We start from the raw sequence: 13,874 nt of genomic DNA on the forward strand, positions 1-13,874 counted from the left end.
ATTATAACGATGGCACCCAGATCAATTAAATGTGTTTCTGCAGCTCACATTCTACTATATTGCTCGACTACGTTTGGGTTTAGCGTGTGGGTAACTTGTATGTGTGGGTGACGGCCGGGCATTTCCTTACCAGAATATGTGACAGCGTTGGTGCTGTAGGTCGGGCTCTGGGAGTACGACGGCGCTCCAGCAGAGGGTACGGGCTGCACGGTGGACGACACCGGGTAGATGCTCTAACGCATTGGTTCTCAAAGTGGGGTCTGGGGACCCCCAGGGGTCCTTGAGGGAGTTCCAGGGGGTCCCCAGCTAAATGATAGCTTAGCCACCAAATGGACCCTTATGGGTCTGTAACTCTGAGAGTGTACAAATGGAACCAAATGGACCCTAACCTAACGGGTCCATTTGGTTCCATTTGTGCACTCTCAGAGTTAAATTGACATAGATTTTACAATATAAATTGCGGTCCAAGTGATAGAAATGCCATTAAATGGGGGTTTGTAGCCCTAATGCATGTCAATTTCCAATTTCCAATACTTTTACTTAAAATAGCAGATCTACAAGCTCGTAGCACGGCACTCGGTGCCGCGCTATGAGATTGTATATCTGCTATTTTTGAATAGCCCAAAGTGTAAAATAATGCTTTTTTGCTCAAATCTAAAAATTATACAGTTTCAGGTCTTAATGGGATAACAGAAGGTGTCTAGTTGCTTTGACAACACCTGCATTATCGTACAAAGTGTAACAAACGACGGTTAAAAGTATTATTAGATTCTTCTATCTATCACGTGAAATACACACTGCTGGTGGAAAAAGGGGGGGTAGCAACATCTGGGATCTCCATACATGGGGAATGAAAGAGCGACAGACCGACAGATAAGGATTGAACTCCCCATTGCAATTAGAACTGCTGACCAGTGGTGTAAAGTAACTAAGTACATTTACTTAAGTACTGTACTTAAGTACAATTTTGAGGTATTTGTACTTTACCTGAGTATTTCCAATTTACAATACTTTTACTTCTATTCCACTACATCACAGAGGCAAATATTGTACTTTTACTCCACTACAATTATTTGAAAACTTTAGTTACTAGTTACTTTTAAGATATACATTATTACATTATAAAACATACCTTAACCACTTTAGCCTTATTTCATACATAGTCTATTTGAAAATAGCAGATCTACAAGCCAGCGACGCGTTGTTATGTGCGACAGTGAAACGTGTCTGAGCGGAAACAATTGCTTGACAGTTTGGTTCCGCATCGACAGTTTCTCCACAATTTAGAGGCAAATGTGGGCACATAATCATAAATATGATGATCCTAATATACAATTGAGAGTGGCGCGCATGCGCGACCGACACGGTACGCCCGACCGTGTATACACGTCTACTCTCATACGGTCCTTTTCAACCCCAAAACAAGCCCCAAAAGAAGCGCGACCATCCGCTTACAATAAGCGGACATGGCATGGTTGCCAGGTTCAGCGAGAGAAACAAGCAACCAGGTTAATGAAAACAACCCCAAAGTGGCCTCTAACATTAGTCAACCCAGTACAATGCTCGGTGCAGATAAACACTCGTTGAACCAAACAGTGCGTCAAATGAATGTCTATTTGTGCTAGTAAAACAGTCAAATTACAACAGCATCTCCTAGCGTTAAACTCATGTTACTCTATACTGAGTCAAAGCCACGTTGTTTGCCATTTGTCTCAGTAAAGTCCACCAACATACAAAATATAATTGTTCTGTCTCCTGTACTATGTCTACTGGTCTTGTGGCATTGGTTCTCAAAGTGGGGTCCGGGGACCCCCAGGGGTACTTGAGGGGGTTCCAGGGGGTCCCCAGCTAAATGATGGACAGGAACCAAATGGACCCTTATGGGTCTGTAACTCTGAGAGTGTACAAATGGAACCAAATGGACCCTAACGGGTCCATTTGGTTCCATTTGTACACTCTCAGCATTAAATTAACATTGGTTTTACAATGTGAATTGGGGTCCCAGAGGTATAAATTACATTAAATGGGGATCCGTAGCCTAATACATGTCAAACTGGGGGTTCTTGAAATTAAAATGTTTGAGAATCACTGCTAGAGAGCCGTAAAAACCTTCTCTTATGGGGGTCCCCGGCTTATCTTTTCAAATGGGGGTCCGCGGGGTAATAAGTGTCAATTAGGGGGTCCTTGACATGAAAAAGTTTGAGAACCACTGTTGTATGGTATTAATACAACCGTTTTTGTATGGATAGTTATATCACCACTTTTAACAGCCTGCTCAGGGACTACAGATGAAAGCTAGCTTCTGGCTAACTCTGGTTCATTACACGGGATGTGAAAACCAACATGTTGATTAATGTGCACTGTGTCCCTGGTAAATAAATAAACATGATAGCAACACTGTTGATAACGTAATCATTTACGTCACTGCCATGCGGAAGTTGTAGGCATACGTTTATAGCCGTTAGCACTGGTTAGCCTAGCTGACTAGTCGTCGTTTTTAACCCAGTTTCAGAGCAATCGTCGCTGCTTCAAGTTAGTTTTAGCAGATCCACAAGCTCAATTTTAACGGACAAGATATAACAAATGCAATGTTGATTAAAAGCCGCATTCTGCGTTGTATAATGAATTGTTATGGACAGGTCGATTGTGACATAAGTTTATGAAAAACCATCAGAGTCCTGGGGCCTGAAACAAACCGAACCTGGCGTTTGCACTTAATTCATTTAAGGCCCGTACATGTACATAAACGTTCACATTTCAAATATAAAGTTCTCACCTCATGGCCACGGATGTGACAATTCTGTTCGAGCCCTCAGAAGTAACCGTATCTTCAGTATTGTTCAATAAAAAGCATTTTAATCCGATCGGTGGCCATTTTCTCAGCATGACCGCCATATGCTTTCAACTGCATTACCCATCGGTTGGTAGGTGTACTGCACTCTGATAGAGTGTGCCAGCTATGAGAAAAATGGCCACCGATCGGATTAAGATGCGATTTTATTGAACAATACGGACGATACGGCTACTTCTGAGGGCCCGTACATAATTATAACATCCGTGGCCATGGGGTAAAAACTTGGTTTGAAATCTGAACGTTCATGTAGATGTACGGTCCAAAAAACGCGGGGAAAAAACATATATAAAGTAATAAAGGCGGGAAAAAAGTATATATCAAGTAATATTACTCACCTCAGACAAAAGACGACGAAATGAAAGTAGATCAGTGATATATGAACCGAAATCAAGTAGAACAGTTTCCAATCGTAATCTATCGTCGATCGCAGAGACCTAGTAACGAGCGACCTAGCATCCGCTGTAAACCTTGAGAACTGAGACGAGCTCTGCAAGAGCGGTGGATTTAAGGGGGAGGGACAAAACAGCAAGGGCTGTGATTGGTCTGACAAGCAGACATGCGTACATGCGAGAGGGCATCCCCGGGAATGCCCTCTCGCAAGTACAGCCCCCCCCCTCGCCCACAGCCACAGCCACACACGCTGTTACACGCACGCACATGCGCACGCACCCAAACAACTCCATGACGTGCACACACTAACACGACACGAACACGACACAAGCCCCGCCCCTTCCCCCCCCCACACACACACACACTATTACAAGCACGCACATGCGCACGAATCAAAAATAGATACATTTGTTTTCAATGCAAACGTCATTTCACTAATTTAAAAGTTAAAGAGAAGAAGTTAGCGAAATATATAACAGCAATAATAATAATAATAATAGACATACATTGTAATATTTATTTAACAATGAATATCAATGAATCAATTATATCAATACTGCAATTGTAGAAACACTCTGTTACAAGTACAAGTCTGGTAATGAAAATGTACTTGAGTAAAAGTACAAAAGTATCGGCATCAAAATATACTTAAAGTGTGGTAGATTGTTGATAGTATTACATTCTTCTCAGTTAGTAAAGTATGTTTACTAATGGCAGTGGATATGAATGAATATATTAATCTATTATTTGAATAGCTTGAATGCACAACATGGTACGTGTGTCTATACATATGAAACACAATGTTATACATTATACCAGGGATCTTCAACAGGGGGTCCTCAGAGTTACTACAGGGGGTCCGCCAAATCTTTGTGTGATATGATTTTTCTTTTTTTATATTAACCACTTGAACCCTAGCATCACTTTTCTGAGGAGAACTTTAGCCAAAAATAGCCGATCTACAAGATCACAACGCCTCGCACTGCGAGGCGTTGTGAGCTTGTAGATCGGCTATTTTTGGCAAAGAGTTATAGGTGTAGAGGGAGAAAAGAGCAGCAAAAGTATATCTGAAACACCATTCTATACAATATAGAGGGGGTCCCTGCTTCATCTCTCTCTCTCAGCTAGGGGGTCCTTGCCATGAAAACGTTGAAGACCCCTGCATTATACAATATATGCTGTACCACCCCCCAACGGGGGTCCCTGGCCTGAAAACGTTTAAGACCCCTATGACTGCCACATTTGTGCCCTTGTATTCGGTGTTACAGTGAATAATAAATCAAAGAGAATGAATATATGCTTCCAAAAAAGATGCACACCTTAAAGGATTTGTCTCTCAATGATCAAGTTATTTGAAACTTGTCCGCCATCTAATCATATAATGTAATTATCCAACTATATTACATCTATGGTCTTGTATAAGATCATCGTGAACATTCCTCAAAGCCCCTTTGTTCAACTCATCACCCTATCGGTTACATTCATCAAACAGGTGGTATACCTAGTTTGCGTAATCTGAATCAGAACAGAAAGTCAAGACTAGTGTATAAATTATGTTAACACACATTGTTAGCAACAAACATAAACCTGAAAATAAGTATATTCAAAACCAAATCTTATCAGATGGGGGTCTGTGGACAAATACATGTTAATCTTTTGTCGAAGCAGAAGCAGTACTCCCCGTCATCGTCGAGAAGGTGAAGGTGGAAAACGAAGAAGACTACGTCCTCACACTCTATGGGAAATGAAATCACTGAGTCTGAAGGGACAGCAGTTAAATAAAGAATCTTTATTTATATTTCTAATTAAAGTTACAATTGTGTCCTTTCACCAGACTCCCATGAACTACCAAAACCAAAACCAAACATTAAAAACACTTACAATCAGCCCATCGTAACTGAAATAAAGAAAGTACAAATAGTCAAGGGAACCAATAAACTCTTGTGCTCTGCTGGGGTGCTGGGGGGAATAGCCGAGAGGTGGCTACAGCTCCTCTTTATAGTGTCAGGCTCTAATCACACATGAGCTGAGAAGGGGAGTGACAGGTGTCTAGCCAAGACCAGGTCAGCATAGACACTAGGACAAATAATCATTAGTGAACACATAAGCATAGAAAGACTGTAGCCTGAGGTGTTAATATTTGGAATTAACATATGCTTTATCGAGAGTGAGAGCTACAGTACTGTGATACTTTAGCTGTTGAATTTGAATCACTCTGCTGGGACGTGCATGACAGATTTCAGTGAAGGCCTCACCCAAGTAATGCCATTTTTTTTTAACTTTAGTAACTTTAACCTGGTTACTGTACTTAGGAACTATAATGTATAACAGAGAACAGGAAAACAGTTACTTTAATGCGTTAGTTTAATCCCATGTTTCTCACAGCAGCATAAAGTCTGTCAAGTGCATAAGTCTCACTTTGGTCTGTCGCTAGACAACATGATTCACTGCAGTGTAGACTACATGTTGTCTTAGCTTGGCTTACTTAACTATTGTTTGTTTTACAGGTCAATCCTCATGTCATTTGTGCTCATATATGCATTGCTGAATGTTGAAATTAAAATGATCTGAAATTAGTGTCATTAGTAAATGAGCACCTTCTTAAATGTGCTATCTTGACTGCATTATTCTCAATGTAGGGTCCAGCTACTGGAAGCAAAAATGCCAGGAAGGTGCTGGCTGTGGATGAAACGGCCTTCAGGTAGTGGTGCGAAAGACAGAGTTGGGTATTGTAAAACAAAATATATATATATTTTTAATTAACAGTTGCTTTATCGAGAGTGAGAGCTACTGTTGAGTGAGTTTTTAGCTATTGAATTTGAATCACTCCATCAATAAGAGAAATTGTTCCTCTATGTCTAATATCAGGGATATTTCTTGCTTACAAACTGATGGCTGTGCAATGCAACTTTGTGCAATTGGTCGTCTTGCTGAGCTGGGTGAGCTCGGTCAGGATGGTCATCAACGAGGGTGGGATCTTGCCCACACAGCTGGTCCTAGACACGCAAGAGGACAACGTATACAGTCAAATCCCCAGTGTTCATTCAATTTGTACACTAACTAGTGACCAGGAGATTCTTTTTGGGAACTTGGGCATGGCAGAATATGTAGTTGAGCATGTTGGCCATGTCGGCTTTTTTTTCTTCACGAAGTGCAAATACACACTTGAACAACACTCAACAGGTCTTCAAATTGCCCCTTGGTTAGTCGCCTAAGTAGCCTAAGCTTCAAAATGATGATATGTGAAGGGTGGAGGATGAGGGGCAGAAAGAGCGAGAAAGAGTGTCTCCTGGCGGAGACAATGACTGCTAGAGCCGTAAAAATCGTCTCTTATGGGGGTCCCTGGTTTATATTTTCAAATGGGGGTCCGTGGGCTAATAAGTGTCAATTTGGGGGTCCCTGGCATGAAAAAGTTTGAGAACCACTGTCCTAGGATATACTCACTTCTGAACTGCACACTGCTCTGAGTGTTCATGAAGAAGACCTCTCTCTCCTGACTTCCTGTTCAGAGTAGCAGCATGGCTGTCGAGGATGTTGGCGATCTGGAAATGAGGGATAACATTCCATGTTCATAATCAAACCATTTGTCTTGATTTGAAGTAAGAAAGAACCTGTCTGAATCATGTGAATAAATATATAGCCTCATTTAGAAACGAGCGCTCGTGCATTACCTGCTGGGTGCTGGCTTGGGAACTGGCACAGCACTGAGGTTATGTTGCTGACATACTGTGTCATGTCTTTCTTGACAGCCTTCTCAAAAGACACACTGGTCATGATGTCCTGCAGCTCTAACACTGGCAAGGAGGGATCTCGCATGGTCTTCATCAGCCTCTCCACCCGCTCCCTAAGCTGGGGAGATAGAAAGAACAGCATGTTTATCAACCACTGTACTGTGTTGCTAGCTAGGTAGGTGTTTGTTTCTTATGCACGCGTGAACTCAGACCTTGATGCAGAAGAACGGATCGGGCAGGCAGTAGCCATTCATGATGTGGATCAGGTGGTCCAGTGTACTGTGGAACACTCTGTGTAGCTTCCCCCCTCTCAATGCTACAGCCTGGATAGTGGGCAGGGCCCCTATGTGCAGCTCCACCTTAGGGAAAAAAAAAACATAGTTAGAGGAGGCCCTCTCACAATGAATACAACCAGACTCTGAAGCGGTCAGAGTCATCACCATCTTCATCACCTGGAAAACACACATGTTAATGCAGTTTACATCTATACATTCATGTCCATGAAATTAGGGCGAATTTGCCGTTAATGCTCTTTCATTTGGATATCACACCTCCATCTCAGTATAGCACTGGCCAGAGAACACGTGCCCACCGTCCTCTACAGTGTACTGGATGAGTTTTCCTGCCGAGGGCGAGTGCAGCAGCGACGGGTCATTCTCCTTCTCAAAAACACAAGTCGTGTTCCCGATAGTGATGGGATACCTGCAAAATACAAAACAAACAGTACTAACCAAGTTTAACCATTGAATATTGTATATACAAATCAGAATGGCAGGGAGGATTGTGCACAAAATGCCCCAAAAAGTCAACAGGAATTGGTCACCCCCCAAAAATAGGCAATCTGCAAGCTCCCAACGCGCCGGGGTGCGAGTCGATGTGTTGTGAGCTTGCAGATCGTCTATTTTCAGCATGCCACAGCGTCATACGATGAAGGTTAATTGAGGTTCTAAACATTAAACAGCAATGTACCTGTCCACCTCCTCTTTCATGTACAGTAGGTGGTACAGCTGCTGCCGTCATATGAGAGCAGAAGGCCTCAGTCGCTGAGGCGATGGACATACACCTCGGCAGATGCATGGTTCATGATGAGCACGTAGGAGTTGGGAGACTGTCATGTCACGTCACGGTCAGCACATACTTGGTGCCTTCATAGATCAGCTCCACATCCACCGCGTTGAGGAGCGTGTGCAGGTAACACCTGACCTCTGGCAAAGACAGTGGGAGATGTGTGTGTTAGTGGGTGCGGTTATTTATATTCCCCCTTTTCCCAATTTGGTCATTATGCCGATTCAACGTTTTTCCCCTCTTGTGTAGTCCCTGTCACTGCCAACCCCTACATTTGGTCATGTGGGAGGCTGCAGACAACCATGTGCCTAATTCAATACACATGGAGTCGCCAGCCATTTATTTTCACCCGACAGTGAGGAGTTTCACCAGGGGGGTGTACGTAACGCATGTGGTGGAACATGCCATACCTCTCGGTTTCACATCCGGCTGAACAGGCTCCGGCCAACCTGTAGGAGTCACTAGTGTAGCGATAGAAATTGTGTTTGCTGGAGAGCCTGGCCAAGCCGGATGCACCGTGGAGGATTCAAACCCCTAGTCTCTGCAGTGGTGGGCAGGAACTTCACCGCTGTGCCACCCTGATGCTCAGTGGATGTGTTTCCTATCCTTTTTTCTTTTTTTAATCCCACAATTTTGTAACCCATTTTTTCTACCAGTGCCAATTGCCTATGTAATCCTGGCCGCTACTCTCCCAGCCTAGGGAGAGCCCAGAACTGAGCTCAATGCCTCCTTCAATGCATGAGGAGCTAGCAAGCCGCTTCTTATCACCTGACAGGGGGGAAATTCCACGGTTGGACGTAGTGCGTGGAAGGAACACGTTATTCCAACCAGTTCCTTTCCCCTCCATCACCAGGGGGAGGCAGTATAGAGACCAGGATTACTGCATGTTTTTGTGAGGGTACCTACCTAGCCTAAGGGACACAGGGAGAACATGCAAACTCCACACAGAAAGGCCCTTTCAACAACCCCACATTGGGTATGGGCACTGATGCCCACAGCGTCCCCGGCGGGAATCGAACCGAGGACCTTCTAGCTGTGAGGCTTGTGTGTTTTCTATCCTGACATCAGCAGATCTGGGGGCAGGTTCATATTCTAGTCGACAGACACCCATTTAGACCTGCGACCCATTCTAAAAACGCCTTCTAAATCCAGACCTAAGTTTCTGAAAAACATATTTCTTCAATAATTACAAAAAATGTATGTTGCTATGTACTGTACATAGCAACAACAACCCCAAAAGGGGTCCCCGTCCTGAAAGGTGTAGTTACAAAAAGGGCTTCCCGCCCAAAATGGGTTAAGACAGTACTTTGTTTATTCTTTTTGTACCTTTCCAGTGAGTGCAGGAAGTTGGACACACTGTTCCTCAGGTTGACATCGGCTACGTGGAGAGCACCGCTCACGATCCCCAGCATGGTGTCCGGACGCTCTGCCTGCCCTGCACACACAGCACTATACTCATCCTAACGGTCTTCGTTTTTATCATAAAACTAAAACAAAGTGGCCATTTCAATGTGTTGAGAACAATGAGAACAATGCCAGTAAGATCAAGCTTCCATCTACCATAGTCTAATCACGCACTTGACTGCGTACACTCTGTTTGACTAGAACACAGCATGGGGACATAATGGCAAAATACATTTTTTAGATCCATGTCGTACAATCATCATCACATAACACAACAATTACTTGAGGTTACAGTGATTTCTTAATGCCAGTGGTTCTCAAAGTGAGGTCCAGGGACCCTCAGGGTTCCTTGGGGGGGTTCCGAATGGACCCTTAACAGGTCTGTAACTCTGAAGATAAAACGTTTGAGCACCGCTGCCATAAGAAATGTGGTCCTACATGCTCCTCATAGGTCGCCCCAAATGGGAGATATGGCTGTACCTGCATCTTCTCTGAGAAGAGCCTGTCCAGCCAGCCAGTCTCAATGCGGTTATGCTGGAAGCTCTCAGTCTCCAGGAGCTTAATGAGGTACTCTACAGTGGTCCTGAAGTCCCCCCTGATAGACAGTTCCTTCACAGCCACCACCATGTTACTACAGTATGTAGAGACAAAGACAACTGTTAAAATCTCACTGGGTGTCGTTCACATCATACAAAACAGAAACCCATCAACCCTAGCGTCCTTATGTGGGGTATGTCATTATTACAGATGAAGATATTTGTAGTGTAGAGGGAAGAAAAAAATTAGCGATCAAGTATTAGACCGCTGGAGGACCCCGGTCAACAAAGAATATAGGGTTTAAGTGGTTACAGAGTTCAAGGGATAGTTTGGATTTTGGGGAATTGCACTATTCTTTCCGACTTACCCAGACTAAAGAGTCAAACAACCTCATTAACAACTTATTAATGTCACTGCATGCAGTTTGAAGCTATGTTGAATGGTGAGCTTATTACCTAGTTGAGTTCAATTCATGAATGGCTATGGAAACATGTAGCAGCTCCTCTCAAAAGTAGTAATCGATAGCATCTTTAAGTAGGAAAAATTGTGCAAGTGCCCCAAATACGGAACGCTCCCATGAACAGAGGGCAGAATTGACATTTCCATCATTTTTCACTGACTGACACTGTATCATCCAGTGAGGGTGAGTGTACTCACGAAATGGCCTCTGATTTGCTCGTGATTCTCTCCCCAGGATAAGCAGTGTCAGGAGAAGCAGAGTCCAAACTCATGCAGGCCTCCAGCCACAACCACGCTGAAGTAACCCCAAACGTTCTTATTGCTGCGGAGGTTCAGCACTTGGACCGTTCCCGAGCTGGGCTTGAAACCCTACAACAACACATCAAACAAATACTTAATCAGAGCCCCTTCAATTTGGACTTTTTTTTAAGTTAAATAAATGACAGTAGCACTGAGGATTTTACTGTGTATAAATTCTACGTCCGTTGTCGAGAGAGAGACAGTGGCACATACCTCATCAGGGTTTTTTCTGGTGATACGGGATGCAATGACGTGGCCGCGAGGGGAGGGGGCCGTGACCAGACCTTCAAAGTCAATGGGACAATCACCCCAGGGCTGGACCGACCCCATACAACATCCTAATGTCTTTGATACGGTACAGAGGGATTCCAATGGAAATCTGACAGGAGAGGATTAACATGTTCAACTTGATGCTCTTCTCTGGACAGTGAAATACGGAACAAATATCAGTTAAATATAACGGTGACCAGATGGTTAAATTTGCACACTCTTTGAGTTACACATGGATAATCTAGAACGGGGTGCACCACAGAGCACATACAGTGCCTTGCAAAAGTATTCACCCCCCTTGGCTGTTTACCTATTTTGTTACATTACAACCTATAATTTAAATGTTTTTTTAATCAGAATTTTATTTGATGAATCTGCACGAAATAGTCTTAGTTTTGCAATGAAATGAGAAATATATATATAAAAATAGGATTTAAAAAAATAAAGAACTGATAATTGGCATGTGCATATGTATTCACCCCCTTTGTTATGAAGCCCCTAAAAAGTTCTGGTGCAACCAATTACCTTCAGAAGTCACATAATTAGTGAAATGAGTCAGGGTTGGGTTATAAAAAAAATATCCAAATCTTTGATGATCCCCAGGAGCACCATCAAATCCATCATAATCAAATGAAAAGAACATGGCACCACAACAAACCTGCCTAGAGAGGGCCCCCCACCAAAACTCACGGACCGGGCAAGGAGGGCATTAATCAGAGAGGCAGCACAGAGACCAAAGGTAACCCTGGATGAGCTGCAGAGTTCCCATGTTTCACTGTGGGGATGGTGTTCTTGGGGTGATGGGATGTGTTGAGTGTGCGCCAGACATGGCGTTTTCCATGATGGCCAAAAAGTTCAATTTTAGTCTCATCTGACCAGAGCACCTTCCTCCATACATTTTGGGAGCCTCTGGCATGCCTTTTTGCAAACTCAAAACGTGCCTTCTTATTTTTAGCTGAAAGGAATGGCTTTCTTCTGGCCACTCTTCCATAAAGCCCAGCTCTATGGAGTGTACGGCTAATTGTGGTCCTATGGACAGATACTCCAGTCTCTGCTGTGGAACTCTGCAGCTCATCCAGGTCGATGGGTTCCTCCTTCACGTTGCCATTCACTGCAGGGACGTCAAGAAAAAGAAAGCCATACACAGATGAGTGTGAAAATGCATTAGGACTCCAGGGTTAAAGTCACTTTATCAACAGGGGGGACAGATTTCAGCTGACAGAAAATGTCAACAATGCACCGTGCTAAATCTCTAGGCCTCATGAAAGCTGGTATTATAGCGCCCCCTACAAAAATGTATGAGTACTAACAACCATATGGCCAAGCAGCAAAATTGCAAATTCTTGTCATCATTTTCATCAATCTAATAAGCAATGTTGTTAGACTAAAATAACTTGTGACAGTTCCAAAAATCAACTGTCATAGATGTACATCAACTCAACAACTACAACAATTAATCAGTTATGAAAAATAATCTGAAATCATTTGAATTTTCTTGATTTTCCTTCATCACGTGCACCCTCATTTGAGTCAACAAAGTAATATATATACTTAGCTGTGTGCCTGTGCACCGGAAAGCTCATATTGACTATTTTCCGTAAGGAAAGGAATTTGGCCTAAAGGAGCACTTCACCTACTTTTTCATATAATTGGTCCTCACTAATGCTTATTATAAGATGGTGCCATTTCGGTCTACTCACTAGTGAATGAAAAACTTCTTAAAAGTAAACAAAAAATATACAAAAAAAAAAAAAAAAAAAAAAGCCCAAAGACAACAACAAAACAAAACTACAGCTACAAAAGGATGAGACACTGTGCGTCTCATTGGTGGGCTATGTATAGTTCGGAAACCTGCATACCAATGACACCATAAATGCGGAAAGTACTGCCTTTCTCTTCCTGGATCATCAATATCATCATTGCATCAATAAATAAAAAAACTAAAACATTTTTCCCCCCCATTTTGTGAATGACCAAAAATGGCTACTGATGATGTCACAGGTAGGCTGAACAGGAACAGACTGACAGGTTGAACTTACCTTCCAACAAGACGGTGGTTCTGGGGGTGAAGTGCATCCATGGAGGGACTGGAAGGGAAGCCCCTCAGCTCTGATAGGCTGGCCAGGAGCAGCAGTAGCAGCATGGGACGCTGTGTCCATCTCTCTCTCCTCCTCATCTCTTTCATCTGAGTGAGCTGGGTCTGAGCAGAGCTTCTGAACTCAACTCAACGGGAGGCTGACACTACCATCACAACACACTGTGTCTCTTCTCTGTGACGTCCCAGCAGGAAGCTTCTTAATCATCATCTTCATTGTTTACATTATATTACATATCCATCTATATTCTGTCATCTTTAGGGTTAGGACCCTTTAGGATTTTAACGATTCTGGTTTGTTAAGGATTCCCTCTAAACGGTTTGATTCCTTAAAGGAGAATTCCAGTCATTTTAGATGTTTGCTTTGATGTGTCGCTAATCACTCACCAACATACAAAGGGCCTCTTTTTCCAGAGAAGCCCCTGTTGTCCATTGTGGAGACCCCTCCCACTGGCATAATGGAGTAATGCGGATAAACAACAATTGCCTATTTTAGCAGCTCCAAAGTTCGTTTTATTCCCCACTAATCCTCATTATGCAGTGTACTGACACTCAAACATGCACTGAATGTCCCTTATGAGCTGCCGTTCATGCAGAACGACGTGAAGCTAGTCCTCGGTGTTGCCAGATTCTGTGAGAGAACCAAGCAACCAGCTCCATGTCGTTGTCCACAATGGACAACAGGGGCTTCATTGGAAAAATTCACCGGCCCTTTGTATGTTGGTGAGTGATTAGCGACACATCAAAGCAAACATCTAAAATGACTGAA

The 13,874-nt window shown here is 43.2% G+C and overlaps 1 protein-coding gene and 1 pseudogene across 3 annotated transcripts in view; both read right to left on the reverse strand.

The window, feature by feature from the left end:
- Positions 1 to 6,372, reverse strand: part of LOC311060249 — a 24,827-nt pseudogene extending 18,455 nt beyond the window's left edge. Inside the window, exons 1-3 of the transcript in view lie at positions 6,306 to 6,372; positions 4,922 to 5,003; positions 131 to 203 (exon numbers count right to left, since the gene is read on the reverse strand). The product of the transcript in view is annotated as an uncharacterized misc_RNA (transcript). The remainder of the gene's footprint in view (positions 1 to 130; positions 204 to 4,921; positions 5,004 to 6,305) is intronic.
- On the reverse strand, positions 6,113 to 13,873 carry LOC311060325 (acetyl-CoA carboxylase 1-like). 2 transcript variants are annotated; one of them, XM_084078468.1, is made up of 12 exons: positions 13,050 to 13,873; positions 11,669 to 12,121; positions 10,954 to 11,119; positions 10,639 to 10,809; positions 9,925 to 10,075; positions 9,367 to 9,475; positions 7,945 to 8,180; positions 7,527 to 7,677; positions 7,188 to 7,334; positions 6,916 to 7,093; positions 6,689 to 6,786; positions 6,113 to 6,240 (listed from the first exon to the last, which is right to left on the reverse strand). In XM_084078468.1, exons 7-11 carry the CDS (start codon positions 7,962 to 7,964, stop codon positions 6,716 to 6,718), a joined length of 567 nt encoding a protein of 188 aa, XP_083934594.1. In that variant the 5' UTR covers positions 7,965 to 8,180; positions 9,367 to 9,475; positions 9,925 to 10,075; positions 10,639 to 10,809; positions 10,954 to 11,119; positions 11,669 to 12,121; positions 13,050 to 13,873; the 3' UTR covers positions 6,113 to 6,240; positions 6,689 to 6,715. The 2 variants fall into 2 exon arrangements, with proteins under 2 accessions (XP_083934594.1, XP_083934595.1); XM_084078469.1 differs by lacking the exons at positions 11,669 to 12,121; positions 13,050 to 13,873 and having other exon boundaries at positions 10,954 to 11,384.
- Between the last annotated feature and the right edge of the window lies 1 nt (position 13,874).

Source organism: Gymnoscopelus microlampas (genome assembly GCF_963454915.1).
Source record: "Gymnoscopelus microlampas genome assembly, chromosome: 14".
NCBI classification, from domain to species: domain Eukaryota; kingdom Metazoa; phylum Chordata; class Actinopteri; order Myctophiformes; family Myctophidae; genus Gymnoscopelus; species Gymnoscopelus microlampas.